This window comes from Marmota flaviventris, chromosome 10, assembly GCF_047511675.1.
Source record: "Marmota flaviventris isolate mMarFla1 chromosome 10, mMarFla1.hap1, whole genome shotgun sequence".
Lineage (NCBI taxonomy): Eukaryota > Metazoa > Chordata > Mammalia > Rodentia > Sciuridae > Marmota > Marmota flaviventris.
Genome location: NC_092507.1, coordinates 8613580 through 8640214, shown reverse-complemented (window position 1 = coordinate 8640214; position 26635 = coordinate 8613580). Strand labels below are relative to the sequence as shown.

At 48.3% G+C, this 26635-nt stretch overlaps 1 protein-coding gene across 1 annotated transcript; it reads right to left on the bottom strand.

Annotated features, from left to right (window-relative positions):
- Positions 1-10318: 10318 nt before the first annotated feature.
- Aadacl4 (arylacetamide deacetylase like 4) lies at positions 10319-22989 on the bottom strand. Its single transcript, XM_027947440.2, has 4 exons — positions 22822-22989; positions 15037-15253; positions 11632-11695; positions 10319-11093 (listed from the first exon to the last, which is right to left on the bottom strand). Exons 1-4 carry the CDS (start codon positions 22987-22989, stop codon positions 10319-10321), a joined length of 1224 nt encoding a protein of 407 aa, XP_027803241.2.
- Positions 22990-26635: the final 3646 nt, after the last annotated feature.

Genomic DNA, 26635 nt, shown 5'->3' with positions numbered 1-26635 from the left:
GGAGTCGCTTCTCCTCCCCTTCTATTTCTGGGCTCCCTTCCATTTTCCTGAGATCGTCATTATATTGCGTTTTCTCCCTCTAGCTTCTTGACTTTCTAAATCTGGATTATTCCATTTAGCTCCATGTTCTCCCATCCCATCCATTGAGCAGCAAATGACATGATTTCATTCCTCTTTGTGACTGAGTCAAACCCCATTGTTGATCCGTAACACATTTTCTTTACCCATTTAATGGACACCTACGCTGGTCCCATAACTTGGCTATTGTGAATGCTGTCCTGCTCGTATCACTATAGTGTGTGGATTTTAATTCTTTTGGATAAATATCAAGAAGTGGAATAGGTGGGTCATATGATGGTTTGATAGATTTTGAGGAATCTCCATATTGATTTCCGAAGTGGTTGTACTTAATTTCCATTCCCACCAAAAACATATAAATCTTTTCTTCCACGTTCTCACCAGAACTTGTTATTTGTGTTTTGGGCGATCGCTAGTCTAACTGGAGTGAGTTTGTGTTTTCCTGATTGCTAAGGATGCTAAACATTTTGTCATATATTTTTTTGGCCATTTATATTTCTTCTTTTGAGAAATGTCTGTTTAATTCATTTGCCCATTTATTAAGTGGTCTACTTTGTTTTTATGGTGTTAAGGTTTTTGAATTCTTTATATATTCTGGATATTAACCCTCTGTCGAAAGAGTAGCTAGGAAAGATCCATCCCAACTTTAGATAGGGCAAAAGGGCGGGAGGCGAAGGGCGGGGGCGTGGGGGTAGGAAAGACGGTGGAATGAAATGGATATCACTACCCTAAGAACATGTATGCAGACACGAATGGTGGGAACCTACTTTGTGTACAACCAGACACTTGAAAAATCGTGCTCTACATGTGTACTATGAATTGAATCGCATTCTGCTGTCATATGTAAGAAATTAGAATAAATATACAATTTAATTTTTAAAAAAGGAAAAGATCTCTCCCATTCTGTAGGCTCTCTCTTCATGCTCCTAATTGTTTTCTTTGCTGTGAAGAAACTTTTTTTTTTTATTAGATGTCACTTATTGATTCTTGATTTTATGACCTGAGCTTTAGGAGTCCTGTTCATATTGGCCCTGTTTTCCTCCAGTGGTTGCAGACTTTCTGATTTAAAACCTTCCTTTGACTCACTCTGAGTGGACATTTGTGCAGGGTGAGAGACAGGGATCCAGTTTCCTTCTTCTGCACGTGGATATCCGGTTTCCCCAGCCCGACTTGTAAAAAGGCTGTATTTTCATCATCGATGCAGGTTTTTGCCAAGGATGACATGACAATCTATGTGAATACGTCTCTGTGTTCCAGGATCATTCGTTTTAGTCTAGCACATTGGTCTTCAAGTCTGTTTTTCTGCAATGCTGGTTTTGTTACCACACCTGCACAGTATAATTTCAGATCAGGTATTGTGATGTCTCTAGTATTGCTCTTATTGCTCAGAATTCCTTCAGCTATTCTGGATCTTTTATCCTTCCATTATAAGTTTTAGGATCATTTTTTACTAGTTCTGTGAAGAAAGTCATTAGTACCTTGATAGGGATTGCATGGACGCTTCTTGCCTATGAACATTTTGACACCATTAATTCTGCCCATCCATGAACATGGGGAGAGTTTCCCATCTTCTAAGGTCTCCATCACTTTCTTTCTTCAAAGCTCTATGATTTTCATTGTAGAGATTTTCACTTCCTCTGTTAGATTTATTCCTAGGTATTTTATTGGCGGCGGTGGGACTATTGTGAATGGAATCGTTCCCCTGGGGGAACTGGGGGTTGAAGCCAGGGCACTTAACCACTAAGCCACATCCCCAGCCCTTATTATATTTTTATTCTGAATCAGGGTCTCTAAGTCGCTGAGGGTGGCCTTAAACTTGCAATCTTCCGGGTCACTGGGATTACTGATGTGCACAACCATGCCACCCATCTGATAGAATAGTTTTGTGGTCCTAGGAGTATCATTTAACCGCAGAGATAATTTTACTTCTTCTTTCCCTATTCATAACCCCTTAATTTCCTTCTCTTGCCTAATTTCTCTGGCTCAAGTTTTAAGTACTATATTGATTAAGAGTGGTAAGAATGGACATCTTGATCTTGTTTCTGATTTTAGAGGAAATGCTTTCAGTTGTTACTCATTCGGTATGAGGTTGGCTTTAGGTTTTTATAGGTAACTTTTATGATGTTGAGGTAAGTTCCTTCTATAGCTCATTTCTTCAGTGTTTTTGACATGATTGTCAAAAATTTTCCTGCATCTATTGAAAGGATCATGTTATTTTTGTTCTTTCATTTTATACATGGGAGAAATTATGTTTATTGATTTGCACATATTCAACCAACCTTGCCACCTGGAATAAAACCAAATTGATCATGAGGTACAATCTTCTTTTTTTATTTTTTATATCTTCTTTCAGGGATTGGAATATTTTGTTTCAAACCCTCCTGTATTTTAATGTAGACTGTGTTTCCAATGTAGACTCTAATATTTCATTAAGTTTTTTAGCATTTAAGTTCATCAGGGATATTGGTCTCTACCTCTCATTCCTCAGTGTGTCCTTATCTCCTTTGAGTATCAGATGGATAGAGGCTTCTTAGAATTCATTTGAAAGTGTTTCTTACTTTCCATTTCATGGACTAAATTGAGAACCATTGGCATTAGTTGTTCTTGAAAGGTATGGTAGAATTCAGCTAAGCCTTCATCTTCTCCTGGGTTTTCTTTGTTGAAGTGCTTTTTCTTATTTCTTTAATCTCTTTTTTTTATTGATCTGTTCAGTTTTGCATCTTTTCTTGGTTCAGTTTTGGTAGGTAATACATGTCTAAAAATATTTCAGTAACTTCTAAATTTTTCAGTTTATTGGAATATAAACTTTCAAAATGGTCCCTAATGATTCTCTGGATTTTGGAATTATCTGTGGTGATATCTCTTTATTCATTTCTAATTTTTATTTGGATTTTTTTCCTCTCTTTGGTTGGTTTAGCTTAGGGTTTATCAGCCTTTTTTTCTTATTTATCTTTTGAAAAAATGGTTTTTGGTTATGTTGATAGTTTCAATTTTTAAAAACAAAATATTCATTTTATTAATTTTGACTCTGGTCTTAGTTTTTTAATCCCCTCTGCTAGTTTGGGAATAACTTTTTAAAATTTTTTATACTGGGTATTGTATCTAGGAGTGTGCTATCACTGAACTACATCCCCAATCCTTTTTATGTTAAAACCTGGTCTCACTAAGCTGACTTAGTAGTCATGAATTCTTTTAGTTTATGCTTACCTTGGAAAACATTTCTTTATCCTTCCATTCTGAAGGATACATGTGCTAAATATAGCTATCTTGGTTGGAAGTATCTTCTTTCAGGGACTGAAATATTTTGTTTCAAACCTTCCTATTTGTTAAAGTCTATACTGAGATGTCATAACTTATTCTTACTGGTTTAATTCCAACTGTGACCTGACATTTTTCTCTTGAGGCTTTGAAGAGTCAATCCTTGTTTTGTGTGTTAGATGCTTTAATTATAGTAGGTTGTAGAGAGGTTCTTTTATGAGGGTTCTATATGCTTCCTGTATGTGATGTTTGTCTCATTCCTTAGGTTAGGAAAATGTTCTCCTATTATTTCACAGAAGAATTTATTAATGTTGTTACCATGTATCTCAGTTCCCACTTTGATTCCAATGACTCTTGAGTGTGATCTCTGAATGTTGCCCCAGAGTTGTTGTATATTCTGATCACTATTTATTTATTTATTTTCTTACTGCTTACTTAGTGTTCAATTCACATACTATGTCTTCACTATCTGCAGCTCTATTTTCTATGTAGTCTGATGGTGAGACTCTCAATTGACTTTAAAATTTGTTTTATTGCATCTTTTTGTTTCCAGGATTTCTGTTTGGCTCTTTTTCAGAATCTCTAGCTCTTTGATGAAATGCTTTTCTCTGTCTTCTCTTTTCTCTCTTAATTCATTCTTTAGATCTTCTTTTAGTTTATTCATCATTTTAATAATCATTTTTTAGTCTTTCTCTGGAATTTCATCCCCTTCTGTATCTTTGGATTCAGTTATTGGGGGGGCTTTCAATTTTTTAAGGCATTTTGTTGGACTATTTTCTCATGCTTTTAGAGGTCCTAAATTTGCATGTTTGTTGATGTGGATTCCTCTTCTTTTTCTTGGGATGTAATTCAATGGTACAGTACTTATCTACCATGGGTGAGTGGATGAGGTGCTTGGTTTAATTCCCAGTACTGAAAAAGAAAAGGAGAGAAGGGGAGAGAGAGAGAGAGAGAGAGAGAGAGAGAGAGAGAGAGAGAGAGTTTAAAGATGAATTATTCTTCCTTTTATGTGAGGTTTCTATGGTGAGTAGTTTTCTCTTTATGATAAGTTCTATGCTCAAGGTACCTCTTAGATTCAACAAATCCAGTCGGTGTAATCACAGTGTTAGTTTCAACCCCCAACACATCTTTGAAAGGAGAAAGTGTGCAAGTAACAGTGGTAAATTTAAGAGCAGAATATATGTGAATATATACTATCAATGTAATTGCTAATGATCTCTAAAACCATATTGACCAAGGAACAACATGGGTGAAGGGGAATATAAAATAGGCTGAAAAGGACATGCGTTAATAATTGTATTTAATTTAACTTGAAGATGGGATAAAAAATTTAAAAATTGAGATAAAATAAAAGGAAATGAAAAAATAAAGGGAAAGGGTGAGAGAGGGGAAAGAGAATAAAATGGGGAGAGTAAAATGGGTGCAAGAGAGGGGGCTAAAGTGGAGATGGGAAAGAAGAAAAAGCTGTAGATAGAAGACTCAACTGGGTGTCTGTTAATATCTTGACGCACCCAGCTTCAAACAGAATCTTTCTATCTGGTGTTCCAATTTTAGAAACTGCCAACTGTAAGGAACTTTATTTGGTGGAAATCTCTTACCCTTTGGTGTTTTCAGCTCTGATCCAAACCATTCACACTTATCAAGTTAGTCTGTGTATGAATTTGACCCCTTTCCTGGCCATCTCTACTGGAAGGTATAATGGGGGTGGGCAGGTTTCACACTCAAAATGGCTTTCTTGTGTGAGGAATTGGGAGAGCAGGTCAGGCACGGCAGTTAAACAGCTCCTTCATCTGCTCCATCTGTGGACTGATCTGGGTGGATTTGCCCCCCTTATTCTGAGAATCCCTGCCTGTGTGTTGAAGAGAGGTGTGTGGGAGTATTACTCTATCTGCCAGCCACTCCCAGGCTTGGGGCAAGAGGGACTTTCTATCTGACCCTGATCTGTCCCAGTCCCTTGCCCCACTGTCAGCTACAATCTGTATCCCAGAGATCAGACTGCCAATTTCAAATAGAAGCACCCTTTGTTCTTCTCTACTCTGCTGATGGGTCAGTCTGAGTTTCTCCCTGGATTGAGTCCCAGTCCCTCTCCCATGCTCAGATTGGCTCTCGGTATGAGTAATCACCAATCCAGTGAAGAGTTGAGCAGAGAAGATTTTTCATCCTTGGATATTCAATCACCAAGAATGTAAGATCTTTGCTTAGCATCAGGACAACCATCTTAAGTGACAACTGCCATTTTAAGAAAAATTTCTCTTCCCACCCAAGGGTGTTTCTGAGAAAGACTCACCACTCCCTCATACCAACCCACACTTCACTGCCCACATTAGGACCTGCCCAGCTCTGATTCCTAACCCCACCCCATAAAAGTTGCAAACTCCAAGCCTGTTTTGCCTCTCTCCACCTATGAAAAAATTGAGATAAAACAAAAGGAAAGTAAAAGAATAAAGGGGAAAGATGTGCCTTTATTTGTCAGCTTTGACAAATAAACTCTCGTGTATATCCCTGCCTGGTCTCTGTCTTTCATTTCTAGCTTACCGGTCTCTCATTCCTCGCTTTCATTTTATTGGTGCTGAAAACTGGGACTGGGTTCCCTGGTGTGCCATCTTCCAGGGTCACTGAGCATCCCCAGGCCCAATCCAAACTCCATGGTGGGACCAGGCCCTCCATTCTGCTTAACGCCCACTCTGCACCCACCACTGGACATTCCAGGTAAGACCCCTGTCTCTGGTCCACCTAAATGACCTATGGGCCCCAGGAAGTGACCGTTGATCATCCGGCACTCCCAGGGTTACCGTGTGGTTGGGGGCACCCCCAACCACAGCTTTCACAGCTATGGCTGATCCCTAGAGTCGACAGAAATCTACAGTGGTCTTTTATTTGGTTCCTGGGTTTTGAGAAAAACTGCAAGAGTTCTGTTTCTGTTCTCCGGTGAATCTCACCGTTACACTCACCCATGGTGCTCTGGAGACAAGAATCTGGAAAGAAGAAGAAATTGACAGGGCACCCCTGGGGTCGGCTGCAACCCTGGAGGGCGTGGCCCACCATTAAGAGCTACAGCTTGTGCAGACCTCACATACCATCACAGCACTGTGGCCAGTGTGACTTCCTGTCGAGAAACTTGCTTCACAGAAAAGGAAGGGAAACTGCAGGCCCACGGAGACGGGCCTTGCCACAGCCCTCGGCACCTAGAAGTACCCAAGAATCGGTCAGGTGCCAGGTGGGAGATTGTACCTTGAAATGATGGTCTTCAGCCCTTCTGGACACAGGGAACGCCTCGATCAGACACTCTTAGGTGGTGCCATCTCTCCCAGGACCAGAATCCTTGGGTCCAGGAAGCTCATCCTGAAGAGGGAGGCACACGGTTTCTCCCTGATGCTCCCCAGACATCTCTGCCTATGGTGCAGCTTTAGTCACGGCCGCTCAGGAAATGTCTGTGCCACCCACTGGCCACAGTCACATCTCTTAAACCTGCACCATGGCGGCCTGAGACCTTTTCCAGGGATTTCCTCCTCTGGATCTGCTCCCACACCTGCGGATATAGCAGTTGCTGCAACGTTGGTCATTCTTGTTTTCTATAGAGTCCTCTATCCTCTGTTAGCAGCAGGCTACCCGTTACTCAGTGTTTAATTTTCCCCCCATGGCTGTTGGTGAAATATAGTTATGACTGTATGGAAGACACTGTTTTTAGTTCTTCCTAATTTTAATTAATTTAATCCTTGTGACCACCACTGAGTGGGTACCCTAGTCATACCCAATGGACAGACATGCGAACTGAGGCAAAAGAGGGTAAGTGCCTCGCCAGAATCACACTCGGTGATGTGGAGACAGCAGATGTGCACCCAGAGACCACAGAATCCAAAGTCCATGTATTTCTATTCCTGCTCCACGCCGTGCTCACTCTTTGAAACCTTGCATCCCGTTTCTCCCATCTAATTTGGAGTCTCCCAATACCTTCCAAGTACATTGCGACTCTATTCCCTCTTCCCATCAGAACCCCCATCGCTGCTGGTCCCTTCCTCTAAGCCTTGTTAAACATGATGATTGGATTTATGTAATTTCTTTCTTTTTTTTTTTTTTGGATTGAACTTAGGGGCACTCAACCACTGAGCCACATCCCCAGCCCTTTTTGTATTTTATTTAGAGACTGGGTCTCACTGAGTTGCTTAACTAACTTGCTGAGACTGGCTTTGAACTCGTGATCCTCCTGCCTCTGCCTCCCAAACCCTGGGATTATAGGCATGTGCCACTGCATGGGGCTTTTTTTTTTTGCAGGTTTGGGAATTGAATCTAGGGGTGCTTGACCACTGAAATACTCTCCTGGCCCTTTCTATTTTTTATTTTTTTTATTTTTTGTGTGTGTGTTTCTTTTTTATTTATTAAATTATTTATTTATTCTAATTTGTTATATATGATGGCAGAATGTAATTAATTTCATATGACACATATAGAGCACAATTTTTCAAGTCTCTGGTTGTACACAAAGTGTTTTCACACTATTTGTGTCTTCACATATGTACTAAGGGTTTTGATGTCTAACTCATTCCACCGTCTTTCCTACCCCCATACACTCTCCCTTTCCCTTCCTCCCCTTTGCCCCATCTAAAGTTCCTCCATTCCTCCCATGCTCCCCTGCCCCATCGCCATTATGAGTCAGCATCCTCATATCAAAGAAAACATTCGGCCTTTGGTTTTTTGGAGTTTGCTTACTTCACTTAGCATTATATTCTCCAACTCCATCCATATACCTGCAAATGTCATGATTTTATTCTCTTTTAATGCTCAGTAGTATTCCATATTATGTTTATATACCAGAGTTTCCCTATCCATTCATCTACTGAAGGGCATTCTATTTTTAATTTGAAACACGGTCTCACTAAGTTGCTTAGGCTGGCCATGAGCTTGTGATCCTCCCACCTCAGCCTCCCAAAATACTGGGGTTTAAAGCTACGTGAAATGTAGTACCAGCTCTGTTACAGCATTTTAACATCATTTCTTTGCATGCAATACATTTTCCATGTTCATCCAGGGCAATTTTTCTAAAATACGAACTTATTTCATTTGTGACACAGACTCACAGGAGGGCAGAGAAATGCCCTTATGAAGACAGGTCTGGAAGAGACTCTGGGTAGGTGCAGAGGTGACCAGATGGGAGTGATATGGTGGGAGATGGGAGTTAGAACAGGGAAAAGGAGAGGAGCCCTCCTGGGGCCGCCAGTTGTCACTATGTTCTCATGGAGTCATGGGCACCGACCATCCTGTGTTTCCTAGGCGACCAGTGGGGTTAGCTGTCCCTCCCATCCCTTCAGCTTCTGGGCAGCCTTCCCTGTAGGACAGATCTGAGGTGGCCCCTGATGCCCACCCCTGCTGCCAACACAGTGTGAGCAAGACCTGTGACTGGCTTCTGACAGGAGGTGGCAGAAGTGACAACAGGAATGTCATCATGTGGTCATGATGACACTCCAGTAGATTCTAGTGGCCACCTTGCTCCAGGCTGCCTCTCTGTCGTTGGCTTTAAGGAAGCAAACAGCCATTTGAAGAAGGTCCTGTGGCAAGACACAGTGGATGGCCTCTAGATGTTGAGGGTGGTGGCCCCTGGCTGACAACTAACAGGACACAGATGTCCTCAGCCTATAACCTGAGGGACTGGATTGTGCCTAACAACCTGGCTGAGCTTGATGTAGGCTTCCCACGTGAGACACAGCCCAACGCTGTCATGGCGGCCTGTGGGACTCTACCCAGAACCCAGCTGAGCCATGTCCAGACCCCTGGCCACAGAAACGTGAGATGGGGACTGTGTCCTGTGGTAAGCTGCCATGTTTGTGGTGGTGGTGTGACATGGACACAGAACAGCCACAGGCCTTCCTCAAAGCTGCTCACATACGATCCCTGAGTCACCATGTCCACCCAAGATCCCAGGAGCCCAATCCAAATTTCCTGTGTGGATTGTCCCCAATGCAAGGACCAGGACACCTGTGGGGCCCCCTCCACCAGCAGTCACAGGTGAGGGCATTGGGACCACAGAGGCTACAGTTGCGTAGCAGGGAGAACCTCCAGCTTCTTCACCAGGGTTGAGGCTCCTCACAAGTGGATCTAGCCACCATGGGATCATACATAACTACTGTGGGCCACCCCCTGCATGAAATGAAGGGTTCCCTTCCCTTTCCCTGTGTGCAGAACCTGGCATTGGCTAAGCAGAAGCAAGGTGCTTTGTGCTTTGTAATAGTGGGGACAATATCTAAGCTCTTAGAGAAAGGAGGCCAACACCTTCCTCTCTAGGGAATGACTTTCCATATCCCATCTGGCATCTGGAGCATCCAGAGACAGCCTTGGCTCGGTGTCTTGGGAGCCAGGGATCCACTGTAGCAAGTCCAGTTAAAGACCTGAGCAGAGACAAAGCTCAGGGCTCCCCAGGGCTCCCTCATTCCTGCCATTCCTCCCATCTTCCTTGTACCCCTCTTTCTCTGTCCAGCAGACTCCTCTGACATATTCCTGTGTTCTAGCCCAAAGGTGGCCAGACCCAGGAAGAGTTTCTTTGTAAAGGAATTTCTAAGACTATGTGCAGCCAGGCTGAGTTGGGATTTGGTCATGACCTTGAACCTGGCCGTGGCCCCCGCAATGCTTTGTCACCATGGGTGTGGATGCAACACTGACAGTGTGAAGACATGAGGCCATTTATTCTGCAAGGACCTTACAGGTGAGAAATTTGAAAGTTTTCTGAAGGCATTTTCTTCTCCTATTGGGATCTCCTTCACCTGAATGAGAACACAGGAGGCTGAGGCTAGGCGCAACATGGCACCTTGTTGATAGCGGAAAAAAACGGACAGTTCGGATTTTCCCAAATATGAAACCAGACATTTGTTAGCCTGTCTCATGCTCCCTGTCTGGGCCATGAATTGATTCAGCATCTCTTTTCTCAACAAAGGCCCCAGCTTCTGGTAAAGGCCATCCATGCCCGGCCCTGCCCTGGGCACCAGGGTAATCATCATATGCCCTTTACATAACTGACTACAGCATTCATAATATTCAGGGAGCATGGGAAAGAGAAAAACTTCTTATCAAATAAAACTAAGCATCCATGAAAGCCATCCTCCACGTGGTACCAGGTCACACGGACACCCTGGTCTTCCAAGCGCTTCTTATATAGCAGGGAGTCATCCCGGAGCATGTCCAGCTCACAGCTCACCAGGAAGGCCTCAGGAAGCTGAGCGATGATTTTGTCTTCTGCTATGAGGGGTGCGTTTTCTACATCCAAAATGTGTTTGGTTTCCAGATAGGCGGCCTCATTAAAAGGTGCAAGGGTCTCAGGTTGCTGGCCTTTGGTCCTGAACCTCTTGGGGAGGTTGTCAGAGCTGAGCCACTTCCTGTACTTGTTCCAGAAATCACGGGGTATACATGCCCCTTTCAAAATGGCGTCTTTCCAGGAGAGGTCAATGGCCAGGTATGAACACACACATGTCATCATGAGTTGTACAGAAAGGAATGGGACATTTTGGTTCTGCTGAAAGGAGGGTAACTGTAAATTGATGGCCTGTATAACGGGATAAACCAGGACCTGAGCCCGGAGCTGGGGAAGATCTGTTCTGCCCACCAAGGTCTGGGTGATTATGGCCACAATCATTCCTCCAATGCTGTCTCCACAGGCCACCACCCTGGAGGGGTCCACCCCGTAGGCTTCCAGGGTCTTCAGGAAGTAGATGGAGGCGTTCAGGCAGTCTGTGATGGCCACAGGGTAATGGTGCTCCAGGGCCTTGCGGTACCTAAGGAAGAGAGGGACCAGAACACGCGGGTGTGCGCGGGTGTGCGCGGGTGTCACTGGAGGCTGCTCAAACAGGGACCCCACCGCCTGTCCCACTCTAGCTATTATCCTCAGGGTGACCCCAAAATAAAGATGGTGAAAGTCAGTCAACCTGAAGTTGTCCCGTGATAGAGAAGAGGGTGGGGTGCAAACAGCGGCCCTTATGGCAAGATCTGGGCCCCCGCCGCCGCCGCCACCAGCCCCGGCCCCGCCCCCTGGACCCTGACCCTCCCCTGGCTCCCTGGCTCCCACTAGGATGCCTCCTCACGCTGTGACCTCCAGGCCCCTGGCTCGTGCTGTGGCCTCCTAGTGACCCGGCTCTCCTGCCCACAGCTTGTCCCTGCGCTGCCCCGAGGTGGGCGTCTTCCCAGGCTTCTGCTCCAAGCCGTGCTGCGCCTGTGCCCGACCCCTGGAGTCGGGGCGTCGCTCTGGGCTGCGCTCGTCCAGCTGCCCCCACCTTCCCAGCCTCGGAGAAGCCCCCGCTGTCTCGCGACACTCACCCGACAGACAGCAGCACGGAGTCCGTCTCCCGGGCCAGGAAACTGCACACGTTGTGGTAACTGTCTGCAGGAAGACAGGCCCGGCGCCGCCCATGAGGGACGGCCACCCACCCAGGCCGGGCAGTGGGCAGACCAGCTCTCTGTTCCGAGGCTGGCCTCCTCCGAGGCCTGGGCTGCGCCGTCTGGGCAAAGCCAGACGCCTGCCCCACTCTCCAGAACGCCAGGGCTCGCGGACCTTGGGCTCACTTTGTGCAACGTTAACTTTACAGTGGGGGAAACTGAGGCCAGGAAGGCTTGGGGACCTGGAGTGGCAGAAGCCAGGACTAGGGAAGGGGTCAGGTGAGCCGCCCAGGGAAGAAGGATTCCATTATCTATGTTGAGCAGGGAATAAGTGATGGCGGGATGGGTCGTTTTTCCAGACATTGTCACTCATTTAGCAGGAGTTCAGCAGGGACAGAGGAAGACTCTGGGAATCGGGGGTAAACGTAGCAGGACCCCCCCCCCCACAGGAGTTGACCTGGAGGTGACCTCTGCCTCCACATTCCACCAAGAGACTCAGCACCGTCTCCCATAGACACAGGTACACATCACGTTCCCAAGGTCAGGCATGTGCCCACAAGCTACTCCAGAGATCAGCTGACTATTGTATGACCTGCCAGGGTCACCACCCCAGAAAGGGCCACGTGACCTGGGTACACAAGTGCACACCATGCATTGTCACACAGCACAGGGACATGGCTGGCACCAAACAGGGAACAGCCAAACAAAGCACAGGGGACGACTGTAAGATTTCACACCACTGCCAGCCCCACCCCATCCTAACAGGGAGCCCAATATGTGGCAGTGATTCTGCCCCAGCCTCTGTGCCTGCTCCCCTCTCGGGCTGCATGTCACCTCCTCTGGCCTTTCCTCGCTGTATGATGACCCTGCACTCAACACTGTGCCTCTGCTTCGCAGTCTACTTCTGTGCCCACCACAGGGTAATTGCCTCACCTTAGACAATGACGCCCAAGGGCAACTCCCCACCTCCTGTAACACTGCCCCCTGGAGGCCGGTACCTGCATTTCTAGACACAGGACCGTGAACATGAGTGCGTGGGGATCGAGGCCCAGTGTCAGGCGCAGAATCTGCCAAGTACACCCCTGACTGCACCCTTCTCCTGCAGCTGCCCACACACAGGCCCTGGGGAGGTACCCATGTCCTGCGCCCAGGCAGTCACCCGCCCTTTCCATCAGGATCTCTGGGTGGGGTCTTAGGCATCAGGATTTTCTAAACCACATCTGGCAATTCCCGGGTTTGGGGAGCCTGCGAAGGAGGAGCATGCGCCATCAGTGCTGTGGGGAGAGGTGAGGAGGGGGCAGAAACAGAGCATCCGCCCTGCGGGGCTCAGCGGTGTCCAGGGGGTCAGCCCCTAAGCCGGAGGCACCTAGCTGTGGGTCTCAGCCACACTGCACCTCAGAAGTGTCCTGGGGGCTTTGGAAAGTACTGAGTACAAGAGACCTGCTTGGCCTTGGGGAGAACCTTGGGCCACAGGGACCTGGCAGCTCCCAGCCAAGGCGGGGCCCACCCGGCCAGCCTCCCTCCTGCTCTGCTCGCCTCACTTTCCTCCTCCCCGCAGACCTCAAGGGGCTCCTATTTCAGACCTTTCACCTCCCACTGCTGCTCGGCCTTCATGGGACCAGGACCAGGCTGAGGCAAGCGGCCATCTCTCCTGGCCCTCAAGTCCAGGGGCACCCAGACACTCCGCCTTCAGATAAATGGTGTTGTCATGTTCTAGTTTAAAAATCAAATCGAAAGCCCCAACACCCCAGGACACACCCGTCACAGTGTTTTAAAGGCTCACTTGCACAGCTTCAGCTGGGAGACTTCTGCTTCTGTGTGGCCTTGACGCTTTGCCTTTGTAGATTTCTGCACTAATATTGTCTTTCAAGCTCCTGCATTGACATGCCAGGAAGCCAGAGCTTGGGGAACCTTGTATTTGGAGCTGCTGGGAGGGCCTCCTGCCCTGGCCCAGTTCTCACCCAGCTCCAAGGCTCTGCCTGGCTCTGGAGGACTGGCTCCTGCCCATCCCTTGGGTTCTAATGCTCCCTTCCTGGACAGACCTTGACTCTTGGGAAGGACTGAACTCAATGCATCACGCTCCATGCCATCCATCCATCCACCCAGCCAGCCATCCCTCCATCCATCCTCCCACACACCATTTGTCCATTTGTAAACCCGTCCTTCCACAGTTATTCAGCCGTCCATGCGTGTATCTGCCCACGCAGCACTCATTCATCCATTTATTCTTTCAAAAAGAAAGACAATAGGCCAGGCACTGGGGATCCTGCAACCAAGACAACAGAGGTCTTCCCTGCATTCTAAGAGTCCTCGTTCACATTGGGGATAGACACAAGGAAAAACGTGGAAGACCCAAATAAGCTCAGATTGCGACAAATGCCACAAAGACACTTAACCAGGCAATGTCAAGGATGAAGAAAGGGTCCAGGGCAGGACCACAGAATGGGCAGGTAGGAGTCTTTAGGTCAGATTTGGGGAGGCCATCTGGGGAGGGCCACTTGAGAGAAGACTGGGGGAACAGTGGGAAGCCAGCCATGCAAAGAAAGACATGTAGATTTCTGCACTAATATTGTCTTTCAAGCTCCTGTATTGACATGCCAGGAAGCCAGAGCTTGGGGAACCTTGTATTTGGAGCTGCTGGGAGGGCCTCCTGCCCTGGCCCAGTTCTCACCCAGCTGTAGGAGCCTCCACGGAGGCGGAGGCGGCAAGTGCAGCAGACAGGCAGAAGGAGCCGGGATGTCCGCAGTCAGGGTTGTACAGGGGGCTGCGGCACGGAGAGTACAGAGGGAGGCAGGTGACAGATGGGGAGGTCACAGGCCCAGCCACGTCAGGGCCTTGCAGACTGGGAAAGGAGTTTGGGTCTCATCAAGGCCCAGAAATGGTTGAAGCCAACATCAAAGAGCCCTGACTTCTATTTTTAATGTCCCTGTGGTGTGGGGAGAGGACTGCACTAGGGTGAGAAGTGGAGCAGGGAAACCAGTTACCAGAAAAGGAGTAAGTGAAGCTGGGTTTGGACCACAGTGTCCTGCAGAGTGAGCCAATGCATGGGTTGGGGCCATCATGAGACGGACAGCAGGGGCAGGCAACTCTGAATGGGAAGGAAGGCAGGATGCACCTCCAGGGTCCTGACCTCCCCACTGGGACGTCACTGCCCCCACCTGTCCCGGGACTATTGCATCATAGACACATCGGCCATGGAGGCAGAGTCCCCATCCACTGAGCTGAGCCCCAGGCCCTCCATCTCCAGCCTCTGACTCGGTAGACTCACTCCCTGGAGGCTCTCCCAGAAGCCCCTTTGCGAGCAGCCAGACCCCCCTCGCCTCCCTCCCCTGGGAAGCGGCTTACCCAGGCTGCCGAATATGGAGGCCCCTCCGTGGTAGAAGAGGATGCCGCGCCGCAGGCTGGAGGACGCGGCCTTGGGCCGGAACAGCCTCACGGGGATTGTCCCAAAACGCAGGTCTGTCACCACCACTTCATGGTTGTTCTTTATGGACAATCTGTCATGCAGGAAGTGGACAAACCTGGGCATGGAGCAAATCCTCAGCTTCTCGAGTATGTTCCCCTGTCAGATGTAAGAGAGGGAAATCAGGTGGATGGAGGTTCAGCTCGGTTTGGCAGGTGCACCCACCACCCACCACTGCTAAGGGGTCTTACCCCTCCTCACCCGCCTTCTGCATGGACAGTAGGTTCATCGGGGTGCAATGGGCTCTGGGTGTCCTGGACTGGGGTTGGATTTTCAGACTTTTCCTCCCACAAGGTCTTTATTGAATAAGGATGGCGCTATGATTTGAATATTTATCCCCCTCCAAATTACAGTGACATTGTAGTCAGCATTAAGAGGCCGTGCCTCTAGGAGGTGATTTAGTCAGTGCCCTCCTGAATGAAAAAGTCTGTTATGGAGGAAGTAGGAAGTAGGAGTGGACTTTGATAAAAGGACGGGTCCCCCCAACTTTCCGCCATCTTGCAAATGTGTGCACACTGGCCTTTCCACCAAGGGATGACGTGACAGAAAGGTCCACTGCCGCTGTCACACTCTTGGGCCTTCCCAACCTCCAGAACTGGGAGCTCAATCACCCTCTCTTGTTCATAAATTACCCAGTGTTTTGGGTTTGGATCTAAAATGCTCCAGAAAGGCCATGTGGTGAAGATTTGGTTACCGACGTGTGGGGCTACCGGGAAGCGGTGGGGAATTAGGAGGTGGGGCTAGTTGAGGAAGTAGGTCAAAGGAGACAGGCCTTGAAGGGTTTTACTCATCCCTAGACCCTTCTTTGTCTCTGCCTCCTGTTCTCCATGAGGTGAGCCACATGCTCCCTGCCCTGAGGTTCTACCTCATCATGGGCCCAAGACCCACAAAGCCAGGTGACTGTGGAGTGAAACCTCGGAAACAGTGGGACAAAATAAACATTTCCTCCTTTAAGTTGATTTTTCTCAGGTATTTTGTAACAGACGGAAAGGTGACTACCAGAAAATTGGTATACTGGGGGTGGGGCTGGGGTTGTGACTCTACGTGATGATGTGGTTCAGAAGCATTTGGAATTGGTTTGCAAGAGGAGTTTGAAGTTCTTGGAGTAACAGGCTAGAGAAAACTTAGAACACTGCAAGCAGAGCAGAATGACCATTCTGGTGGGAGCTCAGAGACCAGAATGTTGATAAGAATGTGCAAAGATTGTGCTCGCGAGGTTTCAGAGAGAAATAAGGACTCTATTGAACATGGACTAGAAGACATTGTTTTGCATTCTGGCAAAGAATTTGCCTCCATTTTGTCCTTTCCCTGAGAATTTGTATGAGGCTGAGTTTCAAGGTATTGAACTAATTAATATGGCGAAGGAAATTTCAAAGAAGTGCAGGACTCAAGTTGTGGTATGGGTATTGCTGGCTGATCTTAACCAAATTTAAGTGTGAATCACACACACAAAAAAAAAAGTAGCCAGAAATATTTTTAAAACTTTCAGTTTGACCAGAAAAGGAGCATATTTTAAATTGGGGCAAAAGAAGGTGTGGTTGCTAAAGAGATCCGCACCATTAAAAAGAGGTCAACTACTTTGCACCATGACATTGGGGAAAGATGCCTTGAGGGTATCTTGGGAATTGACCAGATTCCCCCCTAACCCCATCACAGGCTCCAGAGGACAAAATTGTGAAGTTGTTTGAAAGAATTTGCTTCGAGAAGAGTGCATGGGGGCGGGGCTTCTTGCTCACACAGGGTCTCCTAGAGAGCTGATTCCCTGGGATTCATGTCCCCGTGTCATTATCCCCTCAAGGACCCTACAACTGCAGTCTAAGTGGGTCCTGCTGCTCAAACTGGCAGCAGACCTGGGTGTTGTCCACATGTTGCTAGTTTTGCAGGCATGCAGAATGTAAGAAATGTGGAGGCCCCCACCGAGATTTCAAAGTAAGGCCAGGAGGCCAGGCATTGTGTAGCAGTCAGAGTCTCTGCAGACTCTGTGGGAGTGGAGCTGAGGCTGCAGTGGAGACCCCAAGAAGTTAGAAATGCCAGGAATGTGAAACCTGTGCTGAGGAAAGCTGCAGGCAGTGAGCAGAGCCAGCCTGGGAGCATGGTCTGCAGGCTGCAGCCAGCAAGACACGGTGTTGGGGCTTCCCCAGCCCTTTGGAGCTGACATCCCACCACCATGTGACCTGCATGCTGGACATGGAGCTATATGATGTAATGTTTGCTTGCTGAGCTTTGATCTTGCCTTGATCCAATTCCTTCTTGATCTTTTCCTATCTCCCCCTTTTGGCATGTTGCTGAATACCCTGCTTTATGGATGTATGATGGAAGTACCTAACTTTCTTTTTAGTGACCCAGGGACTCACAGCTAGGAGTTGGCCTTGAGTCTCAGAGGAGACTTCAGACTTGGGTTTTGAGCAATCTCCAACTGTAGAGACGTTATGGACTCTCGAGATGGACTAAAGGCACTTTGCATTCTGAAATGGACATGAGGCTTTAGGGGTAGGAACAGAATGTTTTGGTTTGGATCTAAAGTGTCCCCTAAATACCGTGTGCCAAAGACCTGTCACCAACCTCTGGAGCTAAGGAAGGAAGTAGAAACTTTAGGATCTGAGGCTTATTGGAGGAGATAATTCCCTGGGGCTTGTCTTTAGTGGGTGTACCTTGTCCTCAGCCCCTTCCTCTCTCTCTCTGCCCTTTGTCTAGCATGAGGCCAGCTGCTTTGTCACCGGGGACCCAGAAACAATGAAGCCCAGTGACTACAAACTGAAACCTCTAGAACAGTGAGCCACAATAGGTGTGCCTCCTTTAATTTCGTCTTCTTCAGGTATCTTGTCACAACGACAGACAGCTCACTGACAAACCCAGTCCAGTATTGTTCAAGCCACAGACAAAATACTAAGATAGCTGAGAATTTGCAAAGGGGCAGCCCAGTTTGGGACTGAGTGGAAAGCAGTCACTTAATTAAATAAAGCCAATGGTCCAAGGCAAGTGACCAACACCCTGGCTCTCTTTGGCTGGGTTCTGGACTCTCCCCAGCCTGAGATGGCAAAGGTGCATGGGTGCCCTGGGTTAATGCCCATCACTGGGCAACCAGAGTTCCGGGTTATGAGGGACTCTTAAATTGAGCTTGTATTCAATAGAAAAAAATATAATGGGATCAATTAAGGATATATGTGTGGATGTACATTCAGATCCAAACCAAAACATTCTGCCCCTGCCCGCAAAGTCTGATGTCCATTTCATAATGCCAAGTGCCTTGGGTCCATCTCAGGAGTCCATAACGCCACGGCAGTTCCAGCATGGCTCAAGAGCCCAAGTCTGAAGTCTCCTCTGAGCCTCAAGACCAACTCCTGGCTGTGAGTCCCTGGATCACTAATGGCACAAGGGCTGCAGATGAGCCAAACGTGCTTCTGAACTACTATGTTCCACTCTGATGATAAGCAAGTCAACATCTGAATGTTTCACGAGCTATAGTTACAAGGTATATTTTAAATCCTAAGAGCATTGCTGTCGCTGTGGCTCATCTCCTCTGTGGATCTCACATTTGGGGCATGTCTCTTATCATAAAGAAAATGGCCTGGGGGTGACGATCATAAAAATAATAACAAGTGATGCTTTGTAGACACCTACAACATGTCAGCACTTGTCCAGGTGCTTTGGATTATTAACTGGCTCCATTTCTCAAACCTTTCTAAGCCAATTATCACCTTCGTTTTACAGATGGGGAAACTGAGGCACACCTGGACCCAAGTGGCTTGCTAAGAGTTGTTCATGGAGTTAGGTGCAGGACTTATGTTCTCAACCAATTAATGAGAAAGAGCTTGGGCTTGGGAGTTAAACCGACCTGAGTTCAAGTTTGAGCCCCATCACCAACTCACTGGAAAACCCTGGGTATGACCATCTCTGAGCTTCCAGTTCCCTCTTTTAACAGTGAGAAAAATGGTGTCCATAGACGAGGTCCACGGATAAAGTGGGAGGATCAGATGCCATCGCCCACGTGGAATGCCTCACGGAGTGATCCTGCAAGCACAGACCCTGTCTCCTGCTCCCATGCACTTGGTCTTGTCCCCGGTCCTGAAAGGGTGCCCCAGTGTCTTTCCTTCTCCATGGAGGGACTCCTCCAAGGGAACTCCAAGCAATTATTTCCCTGCTTGAACTGGGAGAGAGTGAACTGACCAGCCGGGTGCCGGCGACCTGTCTTTCCCTCCCCCCGACTCATCTCATAACCCCAGGCCTCCATGCGGAGGCAGCTTGGACCTCCACAGCCAGCTCTGAGCAGCTGAATGTCAAGGTTCCACCCACCAGAAGAAGTTGTTCCCTCTGTTCTCCGGGAGACTTTCTTACCTGTCCTTCAGGTGAATAGACACCTCTCTGACTTTTTTTTTTCTTTCAGTGCTGGGGATTGAACCCAGGGGTGCTCTACCACTGAGCTGCATCCCCAAACCTATATACATATATGATTTTTTTTGAGATAGGGTCTAAGTTACCCAGGCTGACCTTGACTTGTCATCCTCCTGCTTCAGCCTCCCAAGTCACTGAGATCATAGATGTGCACCATGACACCCAGTGCCACACTGACTTTCATATCCAAGTTCAGGGTCATGTTCTTGTGGAAGCCATCCTCCTTCCCCTTGTGGTGAAGATCTTTCCATCTTCTAAGGTCTGCTTCCTCTTGGAGACTCTCACCACTCTCCCAGATTTCTTTAGAAATCCTCTAAAGCTTTATTGCAGGGACACCATCACCCACGTGTCTTCCCACCACCACGCTGAGCAAAGGACACATCTCATTCTTTCCTTGATCTCCAGCATCTAGAATAGTAAATGCCTGTTCAGGGAGTTTTGAACAATATCACGAGATGTTAAATGGCTCTGAGTCTCACATTCTGAAGGGTCACCAGGTGGGCCATCAAGTCACATTTGTTTTTGTTTAGGAGATCTTTCCATTTTCTAAGGTCTTCTTCAATTTCTTTCTTTAGTGTTCTATAGTTTTCATTGTAGAGGTCTTTCACCTCTTTTGTTAAGTTGATTCTCAAGTTATTTTTTTTTTTGAGGCTATTGTGAATGAGGTAGTTTTCCTAATTTCTCTTTCAGAGGATTCATCACTGATGTATAGAAATGCATTTGATTTATGGGTATTGATTATATATCCTGGATCTTTGCTGAATTCAATGATTAATTCTTTTTTTTTTTTTTTTAGAGAGAGAAAGAGAATTTCAATATTTATTTTTCAGTTTTCGGCGGACACAACATCTTTGTTTGTATGTGGTGCTGAGGATCGAACCTGGGCCGCACGCATGCCAGGCGAGCACAATACTGCTTGAGCCACATCCCCAGCCCCTCAATAATTAATTCTAGAAGTTTTCTGGTGGAGTTTTTTTGAATCCTCTCAGTATAGAATCATGTCGTCAGCAAATAATGATAGTTTGAGTTCTTCTTTTCCTATCTGTATCCCTTTAATTTCTTTCATCTATCTATTTGCTCTGGCTAGAGTTTCAAGGATTATGTTGAATAGAAGTGGTGAAAGAGGGCATTCCTGTCCTGTCCCAGTTTTAGAGGGAATGCTTCCAGTTTTTCACCATTTAGAATGATGTTGGCCTGGGGTTTAACATAAATAGCTTTTAAAATGTTTTAAAATACAAAATAGGGCTGGGGAGGTGGGTTCAATGGTTGAGTGTCCCTGAGTTCAATCCCCAGTACCAAAAAAAAATGTTTTTTAATTGTAGTATCTTTTTTCCCTTTAAGATAAAACCAGAAGGGTTTGTTGTACTATAGTTGATATCTTTTGTTTGTTTTTGCAGTGCTGGGGGTCGAACCCAGGGCTTCCTGCATACTGGGGAAGCCCCCTACCACTGAGCTGCAGCCCCAGCTCTTGATGGCTTTCCGTAGGGCTGAAGTCACCATGGCAACCTTTATAACAACTTCAGGAAAAGCTGGGCCTCCGGCAGGGCCCTGCTAACACACCTCTAACACACCTAAAGGGCTGCTGGACGGAGCCCTGGCTGGGCTGTACGTTTTCATGGCTCTTCTTACTCAACCCCACGTCACTCTTGGGAAAACCTCCTTGGCTGTCCTCGCTTTGCAGGAGAGAAGAGCCTCCGAGCTCCCCCCGGGGCTCTGGGGCCAAAGGAGGCTTTGGGTTCCCAGCCACAGAATCTTTCTAGGTTTTTCCTTGTCGTCCCTCACTGCTTGCCCCTCCCTGTCCGCCCGTCTCCTGGAACCCTGGTACCTCAGAAGCCGTTACATCATCGTGGGCATCCAGCCCCGAGGGGCCCAGGGATGGGGGCACCGGGAGGGTGGGATTCGCCCTTCAGAGCCAGCCCTAGCCCACCTCTGAGTCTCCGGTGAGCAGCCTGCAGCAGCTTCCTCGGGAGTTCTTGGCTCGTGGACTACGCTTTTTGTTGTGTCTTGGTTTTGGTACCAGGGATTGAACCCAGGAGCACTTCGCCACGAGCCATGTCCCCAGCCCCTTTTATTTTTTTATTTTGAGACAGGGGTCTTGCTAAGTTGCTTAGGGCCTCGCTAATTTGCTGAGGCTGGCTTTGAACTCTCGATCCTCCTGCCTCAGCCTCCTAAGCCACTGGACTATCTTGAAGAGAAACACTAAAGGGGGGGAAAGATCCCAGTTTCTCTGGGCCACTTGCAAATCCAAGGCCCGTGTGTTTAGTTCTGGGGCCCCAAACTAGCCTGTAACTCCAAATGATGGTAGCCACAGGCCTGAGACAGCTCCACCTTCAGAGAAGCACATACTCAGGGTGCACAAGAGACATCTGCTACTTCCTCAGCCTGTCTCCTTGGCATGTAGCATGTATGAAATTAGAAATCAGACTTGTCCATCTCTCTGGAACAGGACCATGGTAAAAAAAAAGCCAACAACACAGGAACATATTTTTTACCAAACATCTCTACACCTGTTAACCCTTACCACATGTCAGCTAATGCTTTTTTACCAACATGATGAGACAGATACTCTTGTCCCCATTTCACAGATGAGGCAATTCAGACACAGAGAGGTTAAGCAGATCATCCGTGATCACACAGCTAGAGAGGCAGAATATGAATGCACACCCAAATGGTCCCAGTTAAGCTTATCTCCTCACCTCCTTCTTCACAGTTGACCTCAGAGGCAGTCACTATGAACTAACAGAGTTGGGACATTGGGATTAACTCAAGTCACTTGCCTCCTACAGGAGGATAGACTGTTCTTTCCAAATCTGCTGTAACTGCAGGCAGGAACCGGTTCACACGCCGCCCCCAGAGCCTTGCTCAGGTCTGGCTGCTGCGCCCACTTGGGAACGCTGGGCCAATTCATTTATGGTCTGATCAACAAACTGGGTTCCCTGCCTGGGGTCGGGATTATGGAGCTGAACGGGGTTTCCCTGACTGCCGGGTGCTCACACCTATGCAGGGCACACACCTGGGAGGCAGGTGAGTGCACAGAGGTGAGGACTCTAAGTCTGAAGGAGAGGTTGGGCCTTGGTGGGCAGGGACAGGATCTGAAATCACTTGCCCATCCTCAGAGAAGAGCCTGGTGGCTGGAACGTGGGGCGGGTTTGATGCTGAAGGGAGAAAGAGGGGGCTAAGGAGGGGGGAGAGTGGAGGGTGGGGAGGGGGGAGGAGGGCTGCAGAGGGAAGGAGAGCACAGGGAGCCCCCACCGAGAGGGGGCAGGGGCACTCACCACAGCCGTGGCGTACAGGAACATGCAGTGCAGAAACCTGACCTTGGCCGCATGCTGCAGGACCCGGGGGACCTGGGCAGTGCGGAAGTGCTCCAGCACGGCCCACAGCAAGACGCCCAGGAAGAAGACGGGCAGCCCCGCCAGGAGCACCAGCCACAGGACAGCCATGGTCCCCGGGCCACCTGATGAGCCAGTGTGGGGACTGGCGTAAGAGGACAGGGCCCAGTTATATGTGCTGCCACCTCCAACCTGCTCCTCTGGGCTCTGTGTGACCCAGTGGCCTGACCTGGACCTTGGATGTCAGCACAAGCCAGGCGATGGCCGCTGGAGGAACCGGCTCCCCAGGGTACACGGGGACAGGAAGCCCGTCCTGCCCACCAGGGGGACTTGGGAGGTGGGATCGAGCAGATCTGAGGGAGGGTCTCCCGGGGGTTACACAGGTCCCCCTGGCCTGACCAGCCCTCCAACTGTAAAGGGGACAGGGGACACGGCCCGCGCGTCCCACCAGAGTCTGGTCAGAGAGGGAAACACAGCTCGTCCCCAGCTCCCGAGTTAGCGGCCCGAACACCTACTCAGTGCTCCTGTCCAGGCCCGGGGCAGCAGCTGAGTGTCCCAGTGTCAAGAGGCCAGCCCTGGCCCACCTGCCTGTGGACGCTGCCCTCTCCCCTCCCGAACGCGCGGAAACGCCGAGGAAGGGCTCAGAAGAGGCCCTGGCCCCGACAGCGCGGTCGAGCGTCAGCGACCCCGTTTCCCAGGTGGCTCCCATCAGGACTTTCTCCCTGGGAGAAAAGCAAAACTCGTCCCCAACTCACCCTGGGCACCGTATTCCCAGAGGGAGTTGAGGCTGGAGGAGGCCCATTCTGCTGGAGGGAGGGGCTCCCTCCCCCCTGGTCCTAGACCCAGAGGGTGCAGACTGCCTCCAGCAGCCTTCGAGGCCCGTCTGGCTGGAGGCCCTGGCTACAGAGGCTGCAAGCAGCAGTCCGGCTCCACAGATGGAGCTCCGTAGGGCCATGCATGCAGGTTCCAGAGAAGGTTCCATGAAAAGAATACAGACCACCCCTCTCACGGTTCATGCAAAGATCTACCATCACTGTCACTTTCACCTGGACAGCAGTGTTGACTGAAGCATCTTCCTGCATAATCCACAGCGCTCTCCCAAAATCGATTCTTTTTCTTTTGCTCTGCTGGGGATTGAGCCCAGGGTCTCCTGCGGGCTGAGCACGCGCTCTACTCCTGAGCCACATCCCTAGCAATCTCCTGCAAAATTGAAACTCTACCCTCATTGAAGTCCCCTTCCCTGCCCCAGCCTGGGACAGCCACCATTCTACTCAGAGTCTGACGGCTTTAGATACCGTCTGTAAATGGAATCATGCTGTACTTTTCATTTTATAATCAGCATACACCACGGGGCATGTTGTCCTAAAGCTTCACCAAGCTGTAGCATGAGACAAGATTTTTTTTTTCTTTTTAAAGGCTGAATAATATTTCAGTGATGTATAATCACACTTTCTCTTTTCCCATAGTGCTGGGGATGGGCCCAGGGCCTGCCTGGGCTAGACAAACACTCCATCACTGAGCTGTCTCCCTGACCTCACTTTTTTTTTTTAATCTATTCATCCAGAAAGGGATATTGAGGTCATTTCATCCTTTGGCTATTGTGAATAATGCTACATAAACGTGGGTGCGAAAATACCCTCTGGGTTTATTTTGTTTTGTTTGTGGTGCTTGGGATTGAACCCAGGACCTTGTGCATGCAAGACAAGCACTCCACCAACTGAGCTATAGCCCCAGCCCTGATTTTTTAGTTTTCTATTTATGTATAATGAATAAATTGGTGTGTGCATGTGTATACATAAACGTCCATACATCATAAGTGTTCCGCTAAAGGAGTGTTTACAAAATGAACATGCTCAAGTACCCGGCCCCCACATCAGGATATAGAACATCCGTGACACCCATCAGTCCCTCGTCCCCATTGTAAGTCCTCCAAAGGAAGGTGCTCCTCTTCTGACAGCTATCTTTTAAAATTCACACAAATGCCTGGCACAGTGGCCCACACCTGTAATCCCAGCAGTTTGGAAGCTGAGGCAGGAGGATCAGAAGGTCAAAGCCAGCCTTGGCAACTTAGTGAGACCCTGTCTCAAAATATGATATAAAAAAGTCTGGGGATGTGGCTCATGGGTTAAGTGCCCCCAGGTTCAATCCCCGGTTCTAAAAAATAATTTGTGATATAAATTGAAATCATGCCGAGAATGTTCTTTAATGCCCGGCTTCTTTCATTCGGGCTGTGTTCACGCGACTCTTCCGGGCTGGGCATGTTGGTTTACTTGTTCTTGTTGTGACGCACCACTCCACAGCAGGAATATACCAGAACTGTGTTTTGTTTTGTTTTGTTTGAGTCAGGGTCCCACCAAGTTGCACTGTGATCCCAGGTTGCCCCTGAATTTGTGATCCTCCTGCGCCAGCCTCCCGAGAAGCTGGGACTACAGGTGTGTGCCACCACGCCCAGCTGAGATTTGTATTGACTTATTCAATGTCCAACTTAACAGAGACTTCAAAATGGCTATTGCAGATATGTTCAAAGCACTAGAGAAAATCATGCTTAAAGAAGTATGATGACAATATTTCATCAAATAGAGAATAATGATAAAGAAATAGAAATGATTTTTTTCAAATAGAGACCAGAACCAGGGATGTAGCTCAGTGGCAGAGCACTGGCCTGGCACGTGTGAGGCCCTGGGTTTGACCCCCCAGCACCAAGAAACAACAAAAAAAAAACATGTCCGACATTATACTCAACAGTGGGCGCTGTTTCCTATCCCTACTGTCCCCAATTTCCACAAACTAAGCAGCTTATAGAATACAAACTTACTATCTGACAGTTCTGGGAGTGAGGGCCCCCAGTGGGTCTCACTGGGCCAAAGTCGAGGTGTCAACAGGGCTGGGCTCCTTCTAGGTGCTCCACTGTACACCCTGCTTCCCGCCTTTCCCAGCCCCCCCCCCAGGTCTCCGTGATCCATGACTCGTGGCCCCTGTGATGGCCAACTTAATACGTCCACTCAAATGGACCATGAGGTGCCCCGACATTTGGTCCAACCTAATTCTGGGGGTTTCTGTGAGCCAACTATTCATTTTACTAAATATATCTCTAGATGCATCGATAACTTAGATGTAGATACAGACCTATTTTTTCTGCGGAGAACTCAGATATAGCTGTCATCCTCCAAGTCCAAGGCCAGATTCAGCCAATTCCATCCCAGGCTGCCTTTCCTCGGATTCTCCTTCTCCTTCCCTCTTCCACTCCCAAGGACCCTGGGGATCGCCTTGACCCAGCTGGTGATACAAGTAATCTCCCTGTTTTAAAGTCAGCCGATCTGGATCTTTAATTTTTTTCAGCTAAGTAACAAAACATGATCGCAAATCCCAGGAATTAGGACATGGACGTCTCCTGACTGTGTGTTAAAAGGCTGAGTGTTTTCTCCTTAAGGTCAGGGACAGCCAGGCAAGGTGGTCCATGCAGGCCTGTAACCCCAGCAACTCCGGAGGCTGAGGCAGGAGGATCGCAAGGTCAAGGCCAGGCCCAGCAACTTAGGAGACCCTGTCTCAAAATGTAAAAAACGGACTGGGGTGAATCTCAGTGGCAGAGCTCTCGCCAAGGGTTCAGTCCCCAGAGATCCCAATAACACCCCAAAAGAAGCCAAGCCCATCCTCCACCCAACCCAGAGGCTGAGTTCTTCCTGCCATGATTCCAGAACTCCATACAAATGGGGTCATACCATCGGTTTCCAGGTAAGGCTTCTGCACAGAGTGACAT

What these genes read in the sequence shown, in the direction of transcription:
- Aadacl4 (XM_027947440.2), bottom strand. Translation starts at nt 22,989, where the DNA reads ATGGCTGTCCTGTGGCTGGTGCTCCTGGCGGGGCTGCCCGTCTTCTTC. An exon ending in TCCTGTACGCCACGGCTGTG is followed by an intron (nt 15,254 to 22,821) that starts GTGAGTGCCCCT and finishes TACATCTGACAG; the next exon opens with GGGAACATACTCGAGAAGCT. An exon ending in CTCCATATTCGGCAGCCTGG is followed by an intron (nt 11,696 to 15,036) that starts GTAAGCCGCTTC and finishes GTCTTCCTGCAG; the next exon opens with ACAGTTACCACAACGTGTGC.